Source organism: Esox lucius, chromosome 7 (genome assembly GCF_011004845.1).
Source record: "Esox lucius isolate fEsoLuc1 chromosome 7, fEsoLuc1.pri, whole genome shotgun sequence".
Classification (NCBI taxonomy): Eukaryota; Metazoa; Chordata; class Actinopteri; order Esociformes; family Esocidae; genus Esox; species Esox lucius.
Window position 1 is genome coordinate 47069835 of NC_047575.1, and position 20268 is coordinate 47090102.

Here is a 20268-nt window from a genome sequence, read left to right on the forward strand (position 1 = left end):
GTTTTATAACACAGTCAAATCCACTGAGGTATGCAGACCAGAAAGTTTAGAGTCTGTCAACCACCCTTGACAAACTCAAACTCCTATCTGTCTTGGTTAAGATCAGAGCCAACTAATACGAGTTTCTATATGTTTATACTACTGGCTCCCTTCACCTGAAAGAGCCTGTTCATTTGACCATCACAAAAATCCAAGCCCTTGCTTCCCAATCCTGCTGGTGTTTTATTTACACTTTTGGTCGACCATCTTTAAAAACTTTTACTTTGAATGCAGTCGCAAATTCCACGATTGTAGTTAATACTTATTGTAGCTAGCTTCATGTTCACGCACAGTACGTCAATGCGGTAGTGGAACCTAACGAAAGAACACGGGTAGGACTTAAAGGACTGGATTTTTCAAGCCGCTTTAAACTGTCTTCAACTGGGCGGCTAGAAATTTTAGGAAAGCCCAAGGCCGCTGAACAACATGGGGAACGCAGAGAGCGGCTGCGGAGGAGGTAGTGGGGACGAGGAGGATGTCGAAGCCGAAAGTCCTGGGTTCGCGGAAGGCAGTCCGGCCTCTGCGGCCACGGGCGTCGGCGTTGCAAACAGTGGAGGCTCCGGTTCTGGCAGAAGCGGATCGAATAACCCTCCAGTGACAGGCTGCGGACCACCCACTCCAGGGGTACTTTTAGAGCAAGTCAAACTGAGAGAGGCGGCAGCACGCATTAGTGACTCTGGGGTCGCCATTCCCGAGTCGGTCCTGGCTGGGAATGAGGGCGTCCTGGTACGGTGGCTCGAAGACCGGTTGAGCCGGGGAGAGGAGTCGGTAAATGTGGAACAATTTTGCGAGATGCTGGAGAGCCGAGACGCACCGCGAGATGAATGTGAAGAGGTATAGTACCTTTGCTTGCATAGCTAGCTAGCTAGTTAGTTATTCCAGAATGGGGCTTCATCATTGATAGGGGGAGTGGTTGGCAGTGGTTTGTTTATTTTAGGCTTGGGTCCAGTTATTTTTTAAGTGGCCTTTCTAACCCATACCAGTTGTCTAACCCATACAATCTAACACAGCAACTTTGCCATATTTTCTGTTGCAAGTTGTTGAATGAGTTAACACGTTAGAATAGACTGTAGCCTTTATGTCTGTCAGGGGTGGCAAAGCAGTGGTAGTGTTTGCCCTGACTTACATTTAGATTCCCAATCCATAAAGAGTGCCTTCATTTCTGAGATGGACAGATGGATAAAGACTACAGCGAGGAATAACAATTGTTTTCACCATTTCAGTTTCACTTTAAATGAAGTGTCAACATGACACATGGCACTGTCAACATGACACTCATGCAGGCCTTTCCTAGCAGGCTAGTTGTAGAGGCCAGAGAAAGGGATTGTGAATGTGTGCAGTGTCCACCTCAGTGGTCAATTGGGCAAAGGTATTGTTTTCACATCTGTACCCGTCGCCTAGGTGATGTCCTAGTGTAGACTGGAGCAGCGGCGGATATCCTACCCAGTTCAATGCCTGTCTCTTTAAACCTGGCTGTTGCATTGATTTTGTTTTCTGTCCCTGTGTCCTTGCCACTGTCGCTGCTATCCAGGCCTTTGGCCAGTTCGACGCGGAGGGGGACGGAGTCGTGGACGTTGAGAACATGCTGCAAGCTCTGAAGAACTCCAACGGGGCCAATCTGCAGGGAGAGCTGAGTCACGTCATTAGACAACTGCAGGCGTGCACCCTAACCCCAGGTAAGAACGTAACCAATACGGGCTAACTGGTACCAGTCAAGTTTACTCCCACCCCCAATGTATTGAGTATGCATAGAGGTGTGATAGGCAGTTGTGTTCAGAGACTATGGTGGGAAGATACAGAGTGGTCTGCAGACTGCCATGTATCATGCCTGGGCTGGTTGGTGGCCTGGTGGCAGACCTTTGCCGTGGGAAGCTGTACGTTTCACTTGCCCTGGGATGCTTTACGTTTCACCTGCCGTGGGATGCTTTACGTTTCACCTGCCGTGGGATGCTTTACGTTTCACCTGCCGTGGGATGCTTTACGTTTCACCTGCCGTGGGATGCTTTACGTTTCACCTGCCGTGGGATGCTTTACGTTTCACCTGCCGTGGGATGCTTTACGTTTCACCTGCCGTGGGATGCTTTACGTTTCACCTGCCGTGGGATGCTTTACGTTTCACCTGCCCTGGGATGCTCTACGTTTCACCTGCAATGGGGAGGGTTACATTTTCACCACGGCTCTGCACGGGATGTGGTCCCCAGCCAACCCAAAAATGTCCCTCTTATCTCTTTCTTTATTTTGTTTTCATTTTAGGATTTGTCGACATATTCTCCAAGTCCAAAGACAAGTTGGGAGCGCACGCCTCTAAGATCCTGAAGTTCCTCCACAGGAATCGTATTCCCAGCAGTGCCATCCCTTTTCCTGTCCTGGAGGGATACAACAGCATCTGTACCATGAGGTCCACTGTCGTACAGGACTTCCTGGAGTTCCTCATTCAGAAAGAGAAAGGTGACCAGCAATAATGTTCAAAATTATTGCAATAATCCAGGACTATCCCCATGTGCTTCTCATTTTTGTTGACTGCCTTGTACAAACAACCTGCTACTACAACCTATTAAACATCTAGTACATGCCTATGGCTTCAGAACTTGAACTTTATATTATTGTAGTTAACTCTTAATTATAAATCCATGCCACTACATTGAGCCTCTCTGGTTCTTTCCCTCCTCCCAGACATGGACATCCAGTACCGGGCCGAGCTGATCCGGGACCCGGAGGTGGATAAAGTCAAGGTGATCACACAGTGTTACAGTTTCATAGAAGCTTCGTCAAACGCTGCAGACATCCACAAGATGACCAATGGAGAGACTGCTACCTTCTGGCAGTCAGACGGCAGCGCTCGCTCACACTGGATAAGGTGACCGCTAGCTTGTCTCCAGGTTTAGGTTTATTTTTCGTGTTTCCTTAGTGTATTCAGGTTGAGGTTTATAATCCATGTTAAATGTATGTTCCCAGGTTGAGGTTTGTTATTAATCTTAACTTAATGTCTCCAGGTTTAGGTTTATTGTCCATGTTATGATAATGTTCCCAGGTTGAGGTTTATTGTCCATGTTACGATAATGTTCTGAGATTTAGGTTTATTATCCATGTTACGATAATGTTCCCAGGTTGAGGTTTAGTATCCATGTTACGATAATGTTCCCAGGTTGAGGTTTAGTATCAATGTTACGATAATGTTCCCAGGTTGAGCTTTATTGTCCATGTTTCGATAATGTTCCCAGGTTGAGGTTTAGTATCCATGTTACTATATGTTCCCAGGTTGAGGTTTATTGTCCATGTTACGATAATGTTCCCAGGTTGAGGTTTATTGTCCATGTTAACGATAATGTTCCCAGGTTGAGGTTTATTGTCCATGTTACGATAATGTTCCCAGGTTGAGGCTCAGTATCCATGTTACGATAATGTTCCCAGGTTGAGGCTCAGTATCCATGTTACGATAATGTTCCCAGGTTGAGGCTCAGTATCCATGTTTACGATAATGTTCCCAGGTTGAGGTTTATTATCCATGTTACGATAATGTTCCCAGGTTGAGGTTTATTATCCATGTTACGATAATGTTCCCAGGTTGAGGTTTATTATCCATGTTACGATAATGTTCCCAGGTTGAGGCTCAGTATCCATGTTTACGATAATGTTCCCAGGTTGAGGTTTATTATCCATGTTACGATAATGTTCCCAGGTTGAGGTTCAGTATCCATGTTACGATAATGTTCCCAGGTTAAAGATGAAGCCAGACGTAGTCCTGCGTCGCTTGGCCGTTGCTGTGGCATCCAATGACCACAGTTACATGCCCCAGCTGGTGTCAGTGGCAGTTGGGAAGAACCGGCGCTCGCTGCAGGAAATCCGGGAAGTCCGCATCCCCTCCAACGTCACGGGCTACGTAGCCCTGCTGGAAAATGCCAATATTACACACCCCTGTGAGTCAGTTGCTACCTGTCTGTCCCTCTGTCCCCCTCCAGTCTAATCATGTCCCTCTGTCCCACCCCCAGTCTAATCATGTCCCTCTGTCCCACCCCAGTCTAATCATGTCCCTCTGTCCCTCTGTCCCACCCCAGTCTAATCATGTCCATATGCCCCCCCCCCCCCCCAGTCTAATCATGTCCCCCCCAGTCTAATCATGTCCCTCTGTCCCACCCCAGTCTAATCATGTCCCTCTGTCCCTCTGTCCCACCCCAGTCTAATCATGTCCATATGCCCCCCCCCCCCAGTCTAATCATGTCCCCCCCAGTCTAATCATGTCCCTCTGCCCCCCCCCCCCCAGTCTAATCATGTCCCTCTGCCCCCCCCCCCCCAGTCTAATCATGTCCTTCTGTCCCACCTCCAGTCTAATCATATCCCTCTGTCCGTCCCCGTCCCCCAGTCTAATCATGTCCCTCTGTCCCCCCCCCCCCAGTCTAATCATGTCCCTCTGTCCCCCCCCAGTCTAATCATGTCCTTCTGTCCCACCTCCAGTCTAATCATGTCCCTCTGTCCCCCCCCCCCCCCCCAGTCTAATCATGTCCCTCTGTCCCCCCCCCCAGTCTAATCATGTCCCTCTGTCCCACCTCCAGTCTAATCATGTCCCTCTGTCCCCCCCCCCCCCCCCAGTCTAATCATGTCCCTCTGTCCCCCCCCCCCCCCCCCAGTCTAATCATGTCCCTCTGTCCCCCCCCAGTCTAATCATAACCCTCTGTCCCCCCCCCAGTCTAATAATAACCCTCTGTCCCCTGTGCAGACATCCAGATCAACATTAAGCGCTGCCTGAGTGATGGCTGTGACACGCGGATCCACGGTCTGAAGACGCTGGGCTACCAGATCACCAAGAGTAAGGAGGTGTCTGTCTCCGATGCTTCGGCCATCTGGTACCTGTCCCTCCTCACGTCCCTGGTCACGGCGTCCATGGAGACCAACCCTGTCCTGGCCCAGACGGTCCTGCAGAGTACACAGTGAGTACGGGCCGGAGCCAGGGTGGGAGAGGGGCGCTCTGATGTGAATTCTGATCCCATTGGTGTGAATGGGTCTCCAATCAGGCAAATGTCAGGCAAATGAACGGGTTTAATGTCAGGCAAATGAACGGGTTTAATGTCAGGCTAATGAACGGGTTTAATGTCAGGCAAATGAACGGGTTTAATGTCAGGCAAATGAACGGGTTTAATGTCAGGCAAATGAACGGGTTTAATGTCAGGCAAATGAACGGGTTTAATGTCAGGCAAATGAACGGGTTTAATGTCAGGCAAATGAACGGGTTTAATGTCAGGCAAATGAACGGGTTTAATGTCAGGCTAGTGAACGGGTTTAATGTCAGGCTAATGAACGGGTTTAATGTCAGGCTAATGAACGGGTTTAATGTCAGGTTAATGAACGGGTTTAATGTCAGGTTAATGAACGGGTTTAATGTCAGGTTAATGAACGGGTTTAATGTCAGGCTAATGAACGGGTTTAATGTCAGGCAAATGAACGGGTTTAATGTCAGGCAAATGAACGGGTTTAATGTCAGGCTAGTGAACGGGTTTAATGTCAGGCTAATGAACGGGTTTAATGTCAGGCTAATGAACGGGTTTAATGTCAGGCTAATGAACGGGTTTAATATCAGGGTTCTCGGTGTATCTGTTGTCATAGTTATCGGCAGATTTTATGTCATGCACATTAATGTCTTCTGACATGAAAATGGTGGGTCATGGTTGTGTTGTCTGGTCGTGAATAGGTGTTGTGTATTGCAAATGAATTGGTCCTATGTTATGGTTATGAATGTGCCTTATGAAAGATGTTTAAAGACCAGAGTTTGTGCCTGACCACCTGACCTGACATTGTGGTGGTTATGAAGATGTGCAGCAGCATCTTGATCCAAAGTCATTGAACACTGTGATTGTTTGTTATCGCTCTCTGTGTTTGACGGGTTTGGTTCTCGTTTTTCCACCCTCTAGAAAAGCCTTGCAGCACATCCCGCCCCTGTCCTTAACGCCGTCCTCCACTGACTTCCCCAAGTTCTTCTCCATGAACATCCTGGAGGAGGTGGATGGGTTCCTGCTCAGAATAGCAGAGTAGGTCTATATTCAGAATGCTTATACATAATATATCTAACTGACAACACGCACACGGACATTTGAGGAGCTGAGCGATGAGGGCATCGGGTGTTTAAATCTTTCTGCTGACATCGCCGTGCTTACGGTGGAACCCAGAGAGAGACGTGACATCACCCCGCTGATGTCATTATGCTTACATCATAACCCTGACTTTAGGAGGCTGACATCAGCACATTGATGTTTTCCCTTCCTTCCGTCTCCCTGTAGCTGCTGTGTGACGCCGGATGCAGAACTGACCCTCTTGGCCTTTGCCCTGGCCCGGGGCAGCGTGGCCCAGGTCCTCCGGTCCCTGTCTGGCATCATTGGGCATCGTGAGGCAGAGTACCGGGCCTCCTCCCTGATCTCCTCCATGGCCTCGGTCAGGCTGCGCCTGCTCTATCGCAATGGTAGTCTCCCCACACAGCCTCAGCGAGCGCCGCATCGCCCATCTGTCATTCAGACTTCAGCCAATATCAGATTGTATTTGATTTATGACGTAGGGGCAAAGAAAAGTGAGTCGACATTAAGTGAGTCGACATTAAGTGAGTCGACATTAAGTGAGTCGACATTAAGTGAGTTGTCTGCTTTTAGATCTATCTCAATGTCCCTACGTACTGGGGATTGATGCGTGAATGCTTTCAAAGTTACCAGAGGTTTACATCTCCGGTCACACTACTTTGGTTCTGGTCAGTGGTGTTTTTAGATTGGGATGTATTCTGAAGCCTCCAGGTCTGGTCAGTTGTGTTTTTAGATTGGGATGTTTCTGAAGTCTCCATGTCTGGTCAGCTGTGTTTTAGATATGGATGTCTTCTGAAGCCTCCAGGTCTGGTCAGCTGTGTTTTAGATATGGATGTCTTCTGAAGTCTCCAGGTCTGGTCAGTGGTCTTTTTAGATTGGGATGTCTTCTGAAGCCTCCAGGTCAGGTCAGTGGTGTTTTTAGATTGGGATGTCTTCTGAAGCCTCCAGGTCTGGTCAGTGGTGTTTTTGATATGGATCTCTTCTGAAGCCTCCAGGTTTGGTCAGTGGTGTTTTTGATATGGATCTCTTCTGAAGCCTCCAGGTCTGGTCAGGTTTTTTTTAGATTGGGATGTCTTCTGAAGCCTCCAGGTCTGGTCAGTGGTGTTTTTAGGTATGGATGTCTTCTGAAGTCTCCAGGTCTGGTCAGCTGTGTTTTAGATATGGATGTCTTCTGAAGTCTTCATGTCCTTGTTCTTTTGTAGGGAAGACTTTGCAATTGCACCTCCAGGCCTGTGATGTGAAGGGTAAAGAAGAGAAATCCGGACCGGAGAACATGCTGACGGAACCTGCTACTGGAGATGGTACAGTTACTGGCCTCTGTCTGCCTGTTTCTTCCTCTGTCTGTCTGTCTGTCTCTATCTTTTTCATGTATGTCTGTCTGTATGTAATTGTATTCATGTTTGTGTTTTGAGTTGGCTTTCTTTATTAGTGGTTATGTTTTCCTCTGAAGGTTTTCTTACAGAGAGTGGTAAAAAGCGAGCAAGTGTGATCTTGTCTACTGAGGACCAGAGCAGCTTCCAGGTGACGCAGATGAAGGTTAAAGTGAGTGTCTGACTGTTAGTGATCGACAGTGTGGATCATTTTGTTATCCCAGGAATGCTCCTGCACAGCAGGGAGTACAGAGTTGGAATAAAGTTTATTAATTTCCATTTAAAAATGCTAGACCTGATTTGCCCCCACAGAAAACATCCACATAATATTTCCCTTTCCTAGATTTTTTTCCTGCAGAAGCAAACTGGCTAAAAAAAAAATACTGTCTGTTGAAGCTGTGTATTTCTTGGAGCGTGAAGCATCTTCTGTTAGTGTATTCGTGACACAATGGCCCTGAGCACTGAGTTGTTTGCGTTGGTTTTTATACCACCTGTGTTTTCACCAGGTCCGTAAAGGTGCTATTGGAGCCAAGTGTGGCCTGGTGTTTGCCTACAACGAAGGAGATGCCTTTGACGCTGAGAAACACCTGAAGAGGTTTCAGAAATATGACTCCTGGGACTACAGGGACTACAAGGAGTTTGTACAGGACAAGTGAGGACTGACGCTCCGTGACTCTTCGTCTTCCTGTTAAATGTTAACGTGTCACCAACAGCCTGTTTAGATCCTCGCGTGTTTTCATATTGATATTTGTTAGTGAACTCTTGTCAAGGGTCACCAGAAACCTTTTACGTAGAACACTGGGCTTAATATATTTCCCTCAGTGCCCTCCAGCCTGTTCCTCTATGTCAAAATATCCTGCCAGTCCAGTGTCCATTCCACAACACTATCTGCCTTCTGGTTTTTCATGAACGCCACAGTCTGAGGATTCCCCCGCAGTCGGAGGATGAGCCCATTGGCTGGTTTGAGCTGGAGGATGACTGGAATGATGTAGAGATCAAACTGCAGACGTGTCGCGTTGCTAAGGTACTCCGTGTTCTCGTTGCTTCTCCTGTCCTTGTCCATATTCAGTTTCTGCGTATAAAATGGATCGTATCTACGGAAGTCCCAGCAAGCTCACATTGGAAATGTTAATGTCTTTGTAGTTTTTATTTTTACAATGATATAATGTAAACGCATGTTCCCGAAGACTCAAAAAGGTTGGGATTTACATTTGTAATGTGGAAGGAATGGTTTTCCAAAGATGTGTTTCACAACTAAGACATACTCCATATGTTAGTGTACTCTGTTCGTAGTATAATGATGTAGAGGTTATAGACTATTCAATGGATATAATGTTAGATATTTTTCACATTTGTTGTGTGTTACAAAATGTAATTGACATGGATTTCTTTTGGAGACTGCACAAAGTTCTCTGCTTTGTCAAAATTAAGGATAGATACTTTTTGTATGCACAACTTTATTTGTACTTCTAGTGAGAGACAACAGTAACAAGCATTTCAAAATCCTTCCTTCCACTTAAAGTTTCTGTGAAACTTTCCAAAACAATCAAAGATCTCCTCAAAAATATTTTGCAACAAATTCTTCTGTCTTGCGCTTGCTTCCTGTCTTGTTCTCCCTCTCTCTCGTTTACTCCCCTTTGCTCTCCCACCTGCTCTCACTTCATTTCTCACTCTCTCACATTCCTTCATCTCACTTGCTCTCACGCCTAACATCAAACAAAGAAAATGTAATCTACCGGGTTCATGGGTGTGTAAAACAGTGGGAGCAGTTTTACACAATCATGCCTGGACACGGCAGGTTTGTGTAAGGTAAATAGCTCTGTTTAGGTAAATAGTTTAGGTAAATTGCTCTGTCTCTTCCCCTCGTAGTTCCTGATGGTGAAGTTCCTGTGTGCGCGCCAGGACAGTGCTGAGCGCCTGGGGGTTCAGTCGCTGTCATTCAGCGGGTACCTGTGTCCCGGCGCCGAGAGGCTTGATGACCTGGATGACCTCAGTCCACAGGGTGACGGTTCTGAGGGGGACAATGTCACTGGGCTCATCCTGCTCAAGAAGACCCTCTTTTTCATCCAGCAGCTCACAAGAGACATGGTACCCACTGTCAGTCTTTATTTTACTGTATGTCGGTCTGGTCTGTATATATAGACATGGTACCCACTGTCAGTCTTTATTTTACTGTATGTCGGTCTGGTCTGTATATATAGACATGGTACCCACTGTCAGTCTTTATTTTACTGTATGTCGGTCTGGTCTGTATATATAGACATGGTACCCGCTGTCAGTCTTTATTTTACTGTATGTCGGTCTGGTCTGTATATATAGACATGGTACCCGCTGTCAGTCTTTATTTTACTGTATGTCGGTCTGGTCTGTATATATAGACATGGTACCCGCTGTCAGTCTTTATTTTACTGTATGTCGGTCTGTTCTGTATATATAGACATGGTACCCGCTGTCAGTCTTTATTTTACTGTATGTCGGTCTGGTCTGTATATATAGACATGGTACCCGCTGTCAGTCTTTATTTTACTGTATGTCGGTCTGGTCTGTATATATAGACATGGTACCCGCTGTCAGTCTTTATTTTACTGTATGTCGGTCTGGTCTGTATATATAGACATGGTACCCGCTGTCAGTCTTTATTTCACTGTATGTCGGTCTGGTCTGTATATATAGACATGGTACCCGCTGTCAGTCTTTATTTCACTGTATGTCGGTCTGGTCTGTATATATAGACATGGTACCCGCTGTCAGTCTTTATTTTACTGTATGTCGGTCTGGTCTGTATATATAGACATGGTACCCGCTGTCAGTCTTTATTTTACTGTATGTCGGTCTGGTCTGTATATATAGACATGGTACCCGCTGTCAGTCTTTATTTACTGTATGTCGGTCTGGTCTGTATATATAGACATGGTACCCGCTGTCAGTCTTTATTTTACTGTATGTCGGTCTGGTCTGTATATATAGACATGGTACCCGCTGTCAGTCTTTATTTTACTGTATGTCGGTCTGGTCTGTATATATAGACATGGTACCCGCTGTCAGTCTTTATTTTACTGTATGTCGGTCTGGTCTGTATATATAGACATGGTACCCGCTGTCAGTCTTTATTTTACTGTATGTCGGTCTGGTCTGTATATATAGACATGGTACCCGCTGTCAGTCTTTATTTTACTGTATGTCGGTCTGGTCTGTATATATAGACATGGTACCCGCTGTCAGTCTTTATTTTACTGTATGTCGGTCTGGTCTGTGTATAGATATGGTAGCCACTGTCAGTCTGTGTGGTCTATATATCAATTGTCTTTTCAGTCTGAGGTCAAGACCTGAGACGAAATACAGTGCTTGTTGTATTTGTTTTTAGATCCTTTTCAGATTTGTGTCTCTGAATCTGACTCTGCAGGATGTGTCCCTGTTCAAGCAGAAGTTCCTCCTGGACTTCAGTGGCCTCAACCCCAACCTTTTCTGGAGCTTCTACAACAAACTCAGGGACATGTGAGTACAGAGAAGGCTCTTATATACGGTTTGCCAAAACAACATACAGTGCCAAAATAGCCTCATACCTAATAAAACCAATTACTGTTCAGATCTAACTGGGTAGTTTATCGTTCACCATACACAAGCCTATGTATACTAGATGTGTGTACATAGGCTTATATAATTATGCCCCACAGAGCAGCTTCTGTCTATTTATGACTTATCAGTGTAAATGGGTGGCACGGCCCTCTGTAGTTAATGACTAAACAGCCCCGACACTTGAGTTCTTCCAGAGGCAGGAATGGCCGAAGTGGCTTTGCCACTGGGACGCTGACAGGAACGAAAGGACCTGGGCCAGAATTGAACGTTTAGGACCCAAACCACAGGCCAAAAAATGTATTAATAGTAATTATATTACTGTCCAAAAAAACTGGTCCTAAATGTTTTATTGTTTTAATTCGTAACTAGGCCACATTCAAATCCCTTTGTTTTCAACACGGGTAACTAATTCTGTCACATCTTTTCATAACCTACTCATTCCCACCCATGCATTACTGAACCGCTACACATATTTAGACGTGCTCTTTGAGATTGTTCCTTCCATTTCTGTGGTAGTTTTGGTTGCATGGTGGCCATGTTTTAGCCAGATAGCTACAGTACTGTAGTTAGTTCCTGGTAGCTAGGTACAGAGAGTTGGTCTAAGTCTTCTTTCGCTTGCCCGTTTTTCATGATGTATGCTGTAGTAGTCAAGGGAGGAACTGACTGTCGTCCTCCCTTGTCTAAATCCTATCTATTGCAGCTTTAACACCGTTATGTTGATGGTGGTGTTTAGGGAATCACTCTGATTGGCTGTTGGTGTTTAGGGTATCATTGATTGGCTGTTGGTAGAACAAACCATTTTCACAGACAAAGGTTTAATCATAATGCTGTATAAAAAGAACCCAGCAAAGAGTAAAAAACATGAATCCCTTCATCAATGCAATTCTTCTGTTTAAAAACTGTTAACCTTCTAGACAGTACTGAATACAACACTGACTAATTAATAATTATATGTAAGCCAACCAAATGGCCCCCCTCCCACGGTTGCCCCCCTCTGTTGGCCAAACAAGCGTGTGTCCAGATTAGGTCTGGGCCTCTTGTCTAACCATCCTGTCTTTACAGTTCGGGGGAGGAGGTGATGAAATGCAGGGTGCTGGTGCTCCAGCTGCTCCAGAACTGTTTCTCGGTGCTGCCCGCCCCCCCGGAGAGCAGGGTGGGTGACGAGGTTCCGTCGGCGTCCGGCTCGGCGTCCGCGCCCACCAGTGCCGAGCCAGAGTGTGCCAGCGCCGTGTGGGAGCTCTACACACACCTCTGTCAAAGTAAGGACCTGTCAGACACTATGGTGTCGCTGTTAGTGGTAACTGGTTTATTACGTTGTACTAACGATCACTTTTTACTGTCCAAGTTACCTTGGTAACCAGTTTTTAATAGCAATAAGGCACTATGGGGTGCACTATTTGTAGTACATGGCTGGTATACCACAGCTTAGAGCTGTGGCTGGGGACTCCTTGTTGCATCGTGCATAAGAAGGGCTTATTGGCCACATACCGCACCCCATCCTTCCTCAGTGCTTAATGTAAAGCGGTTGATCTGTTGAGCAGTTGTGGATGGTCCAGAGGCTGAGGGGACAGTTGACAAAGCCTTGAGGAGAGAGGCAGTGAAAGCCATTCTGACCGGAGCGGCCATCTTCTTCCCAGATAAACAGAGCAGAAGGGACAAGCTCTTCCACATGATGGTGAGTGATTGGACGTGAGCCAAACTAGGGGGCGTCCAAGGTTTTTCTTTTTTTTTTAAATGTCAATTCATGGCCTAAGACAGTTCTGTTTTTTTTTATTATTTCAGAAAAACATTACAGAAGAAGATCAACCAGAGTCGGTCAAGCTGACATTTAAATCGCTTTGTAATTACTTCAGGTAATGACACAGACACACACACACACACGCGCTATACAAACACACCCCCATGGGGAGCTGTTTCTCTGTTATAACTCACTGGGCCGGGTTACTCCAAGGTTAGGGTTGAATAAGCACGTGTTCCGTTGTCCTCTCCTCCTCTGCGACAGTGACCAGGATCCCAGCGGCCTGCTCTTGCTCCCCCCAAAAGGAGCCCCGTCAGACTTTGACGTCAGCCCTGTTCTCAGCGTCATGGAGACTCTACTCATGGTGGTCACTCGGGAGGTGAGCCCACCACCAACGCGCCTCAAACCTCCTCCTCAGGGCTATTTGGGATGTTTAATAGGTTGCTTCTATGTGCATAATCTTCGACTCACATCACTGTTAGGGTCAGATGGCCATCAGATTCTGAGTTAAGAAGCGAGCGGGTTTCGGTGCCCTGATGCACCTGTTTTGACTCGGCAGTGAGGCTTTTACGACCATTGGCCAAAAATTGTGCCATAACTCTCTGAGGCCCGCCTCAGACGCCGTCCTCAGTAACCCCATGGGTTGGTGTGTCCACAGAGTGAGGTGCTGATGGTGGATGTGAATGGAGGAGCCAGCCGGGCGGTTTTGCTCTCTCTGTTCTGGGCCCTGCAGGGCAGCCTGCTCTCCTGGTGCTACCTGCAGCTCAAAGGAGGGGCGGCGTCGGACCTGGCCAGGGACATCCTCCTGAGGTGTAAGTGTCTCGCCAAAACCGTCTGACTTCATGGTGCTCGTGTTGCATTTTACGGACGTGTTGCTAAATAGGAAGTGCAAAATTGGTGTGGAGTAATTGTGTAGTGCACACACGAATTGAAGTACAGAGAGATCCACAGTGAGTAAGGAGTGTGCCTTGTCACTCCCCATAGATGTGGATCTCTTCCTGGGCAGCACTAAGGCGGTGCTGGGAGGCCTTCTGCAGAGATACAGTGGAGCTGAGATCACCGATAAGCTCAGTGGATCCATCCTGGCCATGGCCACCAGACAGCTGGTACACTGCCTCTGGTTCCTATTGCTGCCTCTGGTTCCTATTGCTGCCTCTGGTTCCTATTGCTGCCTCTGGTTCCTATTGCTGCCTCTGTCACTAATGGATCTATATGTTACTCATGTTCAATATTAACCTTATCACTGTTTGTTTGTTTGTTTATTTATTTATGGAGCAGTTCCTTGAATCCACTTCTTCTTAAGTAGGACTAGCTAACTTTGACATCACATGCCAACATTCCAATGTCTGCATTTTTACAATTTGTTTTGCGGGTAGATGTCAATAATAAATGCTAATACTGACCCTGTCTGTGTTTCTGTCAGATGATCTTCATGCTGGAGCTGTGCTCCCTGGACATTCCTCACTCTGTACTTCTGACCAGCTTCTCCTCTCTGGTGGAGCTGCTTAAAAACCTGTCCAGCGACACGGGAGACATCTTCTCTAAGGTCCGTCAGTGCTAACGACTTCATTCCGTAGAACTAGTTCTGCGTGACGTCATGATGGGCTGAATGGTGTATGTTGTCATAAAGAGCTGTACCATGTATGATGTCATGAATAACCTTTTCAAGAGGATAAGAGGATACTCCTGGGAATCTTCTCCAACCGGACTTTATGGGAAACCAGAGAATTTGGGGAGGTTTGCTGGAATTTTGCGTCCCTGATGTGTTCCCGTGTCGCTGCCAGGTGGACCTGGAGAGCTGCCAGCAGTCCCAACAGCCAGTGGTCCTCAGGACATGGAACATGGAGTCTCCTCACAACTACGAGAACAGCCGACACCAGACCACCGTCTTCGCCTGCCCCGGAGCCACTTGCTTTGAGGTGGAGTTTGACGAACGCAGTGAAACCGAGAAGAGGTGAGCATAGCTCTTCTGTCCGCCCCTTACCTTCCTCTCGCGGTACCTGTTGGACCGCTTGGTCTGGTGTCGGCTTTCTCTGTCCCCCATTCTTCTCTTCATTGTACATTTTCAGTCAGGAGTATGTGTGGCACACCCATTGTTCTTCCGGAACCAACTCTTGTGTGTAGTTACTTGAATCCTTTCGCGTGACGTGCTCTGAAGTGTCACAGGGCAAACATTTCTCGGCGTCTCCGTTACCTCACATAGCGTTCTCTTGAACCCTGGCAGATATGACTACTTGGAGTTCACCGACGCTCGAGGAGGGAAGGTCCGTTATGACATGAAGGTCGGGACGGAGAAGTGGCCAAAGGTAAATTCCCTTCTGTGGCTTTCCCCGGTTCGACACGCCGCTCCGCTGTTCTGGGGCCGTTGTAGGGACATGATGATTAAGATTGCCACAGGCGTCGTCAAATTCTTTCCACCTATAAACGTTGATTTGAAGGTGGCCCTGTTCGCTCCACAGAAGGTGACCTTTGAGGCGGGGCCCCAGCTGCAGTTCCTCTTCCACTCGGACAGCAGCAACAACGAGTGGGGGTACAAGTTCACAGTGACGGCCCGCGGTCTGCCCGACATCACGGTGTCCTGGATGTCCGACCTGCAGCTCCTGGTGGCCCGGCTGATGGGTCGCCTGGCCTCCAGGACCATGGCCCTCAAATCACCCCACGGTGAGGGTGGGCTGGCGTCGTGGGCACCTTTGAAGACGCCACTTTGCTCAAGCAGTTTCAGTCCACTTTTGAGGGGTCAGAATGCTCGAGTGACTTTATTTTTATTGTGTGTTGTGTCAGAGATCCGCAATCTGAAGGAGCTTCCTGCCGGTAAAATGGCCCACGTCCTGTCTTCTCCTCTGTGGAAGCCTATCTTCAAACATGGACTCGTTGAATCTCCCCACATACCGACAGGAGAGGTAAGGTGGACCAGCACTGAACTAGGGGTTGTTTATCTGTTTGTATACCTTCTTCTGCGTAGTTGAATGCCAGTGGATGAATGTACAGTGGCTTTGAAAAGTATTCAGACTCCTTAACTTTCTTCTCGTTTTGTTGTATGATAGACTTAAGGTATAAAATTATAATATTTTCTCTTTTTGACTTCAGCCAGATGGTACTGATTGGTTCGTGAAGTTTTGTGAGGACTTTGGTCACTGGAACCCCACAGAGGAACCACTCGACGGAAGAACTGAACTGATGCGGAACCTCATGCTGGCCTGCAAGAAGCAAACAATCAGGAATGAAATAATAGCTGGGTCGAAAGGAGAAATGGCGGTGAATGCCATATTTGTGGCCATGGTTTACCACACACCCCCGCTCAACCAGGCTCTCAGGACCTACGGTAATTTAGGCATTTAATTCATGGATTTAACTGGGCAAGTCGGGTCTAAATATCATGCAAAGCACCATAACTGCAATTCTTGATAACCCAGCAGTTGTCATGTACTCAGTGCTGTAGTGGACATCCACTTATTTGTGTGTCTCTGTGTGTGTGTGGTCAATCAATCAATCAATCAAAATTTATTTATAAAGCGCTTTTTACAACAGCAGTTGTCACAAAGTGCTTTACAGAGACACCCGGCCTTAAACCCCAAGGAGCAAACAACAGTAGTGTTGAATTTCAGTGGCTAGGAAAAACTCCCTAAGAAGGTTGAATTTTAGGAAGAAACCTAGAGAGGACCCAGGCTCAGAGGGTTGACCAGTCCTCTTGTGGTAAATTGACATACATTATCCTTCCCTTTTAACACCATACCCGGTCCCTCTGGATGTGAAGTCAGTCATGGTGGTCAACTAAGTCTCACTGAGGACTTTATGGAAGTCTTCAGTCTGGCTGAGAGCATCAAAACATGGATGGTGAGTGTATTATGAATGAGTCCCCATGTGGAAATTAATACATTTATTTAACTACAATTCTCACACACAAATGCAAAAAGAGGCACAATCAGAAAGCCTGTGTCAGTTGTGTGAGGTGTTTTCCGTCTGTGCTTTTCAGTTGGAGATGAAGCAGCGGTATCTTATGGGAACAATGAACGTGTCTGAGGGGAAGGGGGAGTGTCAAAGTGAGGTCACCATGGATGGTCTGGGTGAGTGACCACTGCAGATCACAAGAAAACCTAGAGCCTTACTGAACCCCTGATCTATTTAACTAAATGCTACTGAACCTGGAATGGTGGTCAACACAAGAAACCTTGAGCCTTACTGAACCCCTGATCTATTTAACTAAATGCTACTGAACCTGGAACTCAGCTGAATTTAGAACCCTATAGAACCCCAGATCTTCCCCTGCGTCTTCATATCTTGCAGGTTTATGAATGTGTGCCTTTTGTTTTCTGTGTTTGAATCTCTCCCATGCCTCTTCCTTCTCCTCCAGCTGAGGTGCTCCTTGGGAAGGCTTCTTTGTTGCTGAAATTCCCGCCCAGCGGGGGGTCATCTCACCTGGGAACGGAGTGTTCCAGGCCTGTGGAGGGCAGCACTGTCCTGCAGCCACCACTCTTCCGCTGCAGCTCTTTATCCGACAGGGACTTCCAGCCCAGCCCCTCATCAGGAGCCCAGTCGTCCGAGGCGGCGGGCTCTGAGGTGGGGGCCGCTGGGGCGAGGACTGGGACTGCTGGCCCGGTGTCTGGAGCAGGCTTACCCCATCCCTCCAGGGTCCAAACCCAGGACTCGACGGCTTCCGATCCAGGGCCGGGGCCCTCCAGTCAGGTCCTCCAGGGCTCCACAGAGAGCCTGTCCTCTCAGCCAGGGGCGGCCGAGCCTGTCCCCTTGGCAACCTTTCCCCGTAAGGCCTCCTCCCTCAGCCGGGGCCGCCTACGCCTCCTCTCCTTCCGCTCGGTGGAGGAGCCCCGGGCTGCCCCCTCTGTCAAGGAGCGCTACCCCCTTCTCAAACACATCCTCAACTTCATGAAGGACCAGGCGCTCACGACCGTCAGGTTTGTCGTCCATAAACCAGAGTGTCCCGAGGTGTTGTTTGTTCACTTTGACTGGTCCGCTCGTCTATAAAGGTGTTGTTGCATTTTCAGGATCTGAATGTATGAGAACCGATCTGATGTTGCATTGTGTTTCGTCCGTAGTGTCCAACAGATGCTGTCCCTGAACAAAGCCCAGGCTCAGAGTGTCTGCGTTGTCCTGGATACAGTGCAGCAGTGTTTACGGTCCCTGGGGAAACCACATCTCTTCCAGGCCCCCTGCATTCTGTTCCTACAGGAACTGCTGGCCTGTCAGAAAGACTTCACCAGGTCAGTCTGACACCGGAGACATTCCCAAGGCTGATATTATATTGTGTGTAGACGCTTTAGGATACATGCATACAGGTCTGAGTGCTGTCAGTTAATTTTTGTGTTCTATGCAAGGCTGTATTTTCCACTTTGTTCTCCAGTCAGTATTTACTCAGGGTTTGTTTTCCCCGGGCAGCTATTTCTCCCAGTTGACTGGCAGTGGTCAGGAGCTGAGGGAAAAGGTTAGGAGGTCCTACCATCAACTGGTCCTCATGCTGGTGGAGGCGGTACAGGGCTTCAGCAGTCTCAACGAAAAGTATGTATGAGTCTCTGTTGTCAGAAAAAAATGAATTGCGTTACGTGGAGTACATGTTATAGGCCTTGTAACAAGACACTATAAGAAGTTAAACCAATCGTCTTTAAGTTCCATTTTGTGTTTATTTGGGACTACAGAGAAAGTGAAGCCCGTTCTGCTGTCTCCTCTCCCCAGCTCCTTTGAGATGTGCTGGTTTATTCTGTTCTCCTCCCCCAGGGTTCTCCTGCCGGCCCTGTCCTGTGTGCAGACATGTCTGCTGCACCTCCTAGACATGAGCTGGGAGGTGCAGGACCTCCCCCTTTTCCTCCAGATCAAACTACCGGACCTACTCCTCACCATGTCCCAGGAGAACATCAGTGTGCACGACATAGCCATCAGGTACCATCTGAGTTGGCACAGGGAACTGCGCCACCTAGTGGAGTGGAGGGTGGAGCGCAGCGCTTTAGCTGAGTCCCACCACGGGTTCGAACCGCGTCTTCACAATAATATATATTAGCGGAATTATAAAGGGTGCTTGGCTTTGGCTGGCGGGAAGTTCTAACACCGATTTGACGTCTGCCCCAGTCAGTGGACCGTGGAGGATGAGATCGCCGACTATAAGAAGAACCGTGAATGGATGGACCAGTGTATGGACGGCATGTTTGAGAAGTGGTATGACAAGATTGACGAAGAGGGTTCCATGGAAGACCGGAGAAAGGTAGAGTTCAATCCCAAATCAGACCTTAGCCCCTCCCCCGATGAGACCGATCGGAAGGGACTAGAAAGGTATCCTCGTTATGGCGGTAGATGCGCATGGAAGGGGTTGTCAAATTGCTAATATGCGCCCAAAACTCTTACATCTGTGAGTAGCTGTTCTCTCTGGTGAACGTGATAATGAAAGTATTTGTCATTTAGCAGACCCTTTCATACTCCGGTTTACTTAGTTATTTGCGTACAGCACATCTGATGGATTGAAACCGGAATAACTGTCCATCTTCTCTCGCCTGTGCTAACCCTTCCTGGTCCCCTAGTGGACACATGACATAGTTAGTGCCCTCATGTGCAAACTGCTCAGAACGACCCCTGACCTACAGCACACACAAACCACATCACACAGCCTCTCCGCTGCCCCCCAGCTGTAGCACTGAAGCCCTTCCTCTCCTGTGACCAGATGCACATGTTCATAGCGCGCTACTGTGACCTCCTCAACGTGGTCATCTCCTGCGACGGCTGCGAGAGGATGGCTCCCTGGCACCGGTACCGCTGTCTGCAGTGTATGGACATGGACCTGTGCAAGACCTGCTTCCTCAGTGAGTAAACTCACAGACACACACACACACGCACACACCCTTCCCCATAGTACGACTACACACACACACGCAACACACCTTCCCCATAGTACGACTACACACACACACACACACACACAAGTTTGCTACAGCTACTCCTCATGGGGACCAGAAATTGCATGCTCCCTTGCCTTAATCTTAACCCTAAACCTAACCCTTACCCTAATCTAACCCTAAACCTAATCTTAACCTCAATAAAGTAACATTTATGCCTAACCTTAACCCTAAACTGAACCAACAACACCTGGACCTTAAAGAAACCCCAATTCTAACTCTAAAATTAATTGTAAGTTTGATCCTAAACCTAAACCCTGAGCCGGAAATTGACTTTTGCCTCACAGGGATCGTCAAAAGGTCCCAATGTGTCACATTTTGTCTGGTTTTACTATACTCATTGGGACATTTGGTCACACACACCCTCCCACACACAGTGTTTTTACTGTTATTTAATGCATGAATGCAGAAGAGTTTCAATGTTTCTTAACCCTCTCTCCCCCTCTCTGTCTGTCTCCCTTTTTGTCTCCACCTGTTTCTCTTGCTGTTTCTCTCCATCCCTCCCTTGCGGTCTCCCTCCCTCTCTCTCTCGCTGTCTCCCTCCCTCTCTCCCTCCCTCCCTGTCTGTCTGCGTCTGTCTGCGTCTGTCTGCG

At 47.7% G+C, this 20268-nt stretch overlaps 1 protein-coding gene across 1 annotated transcript in view; it reads left to right on the forward strand.

Annotated features, from left to right (window-relative positions):
- The first annotated feature begins 326 nt into the window (after positions 1-326).
- Positions 327-20268, forward strand: part of zzef1 (zinc finger, ZZ-type with EF hand domain 1) — a 39326-nt gene continuing 19384 nt past the window's right edge. Inside the window, 34 exon segments of the mRNA XM_034293357.1 lie at positions 327-873; positions 1571-1715; positions 2293-2487; positions 2713-2896; positions 3757-3956; positions 4754-4964; positions 5943-6059; positions 6309-6487; positions 7301-7399; positions 7549-7640; positions 7975-8120; positions 8387-8492; positions 9338-9556; positions 10872-10963; positions 12107-12303; positions 12586-12719; positions 12827-12897; positions 13047-13161; positions 13441-13594; positions 13767-13888; positions 14206-14328; positions 14567-14736; positions 15007-15088; positions 15242-15443; positions 15564-15682; positions 15870-16104; positions 16537-16616; positions 16756-16846; positions 17134-17692; positions 17834-17998; positions 18174-18293; positions 18510-18671; positions 18858-18990; positions 19444-19582. Coding sequence (XP_034149248.1) covers positions 466-873; positions 1571-1715; positions 2293-2487; positions 2713-2896; positions 3757-3956; positions 4754-4964; positions 5943-6059; positions 6309-6487; positions 7301-7399; positions 7549-7640; positions 7975-8120; positions 8387-8492; positions 9338-9556; positions 10872-10963; positions 12107-12303; positions 12586-12719; positions 12827-12897; positions 13047-13161; positions 13441-13594; positions 13767-13888; positions 14206-14328; positions 14567-14736; positions 15007-15088; positions 15242-15443; positions 15564-15682; positions 15870-16104; positions 16537-16616; positions 16756-16846; positions 17134-17692; positions 17834-17998; positions 18174-18293; positions 18510-18671; positions 18858-18990; positions 19444-19582 — 5566 coding nt within the window. The 5' untranslated portion in view covers positions 327-465.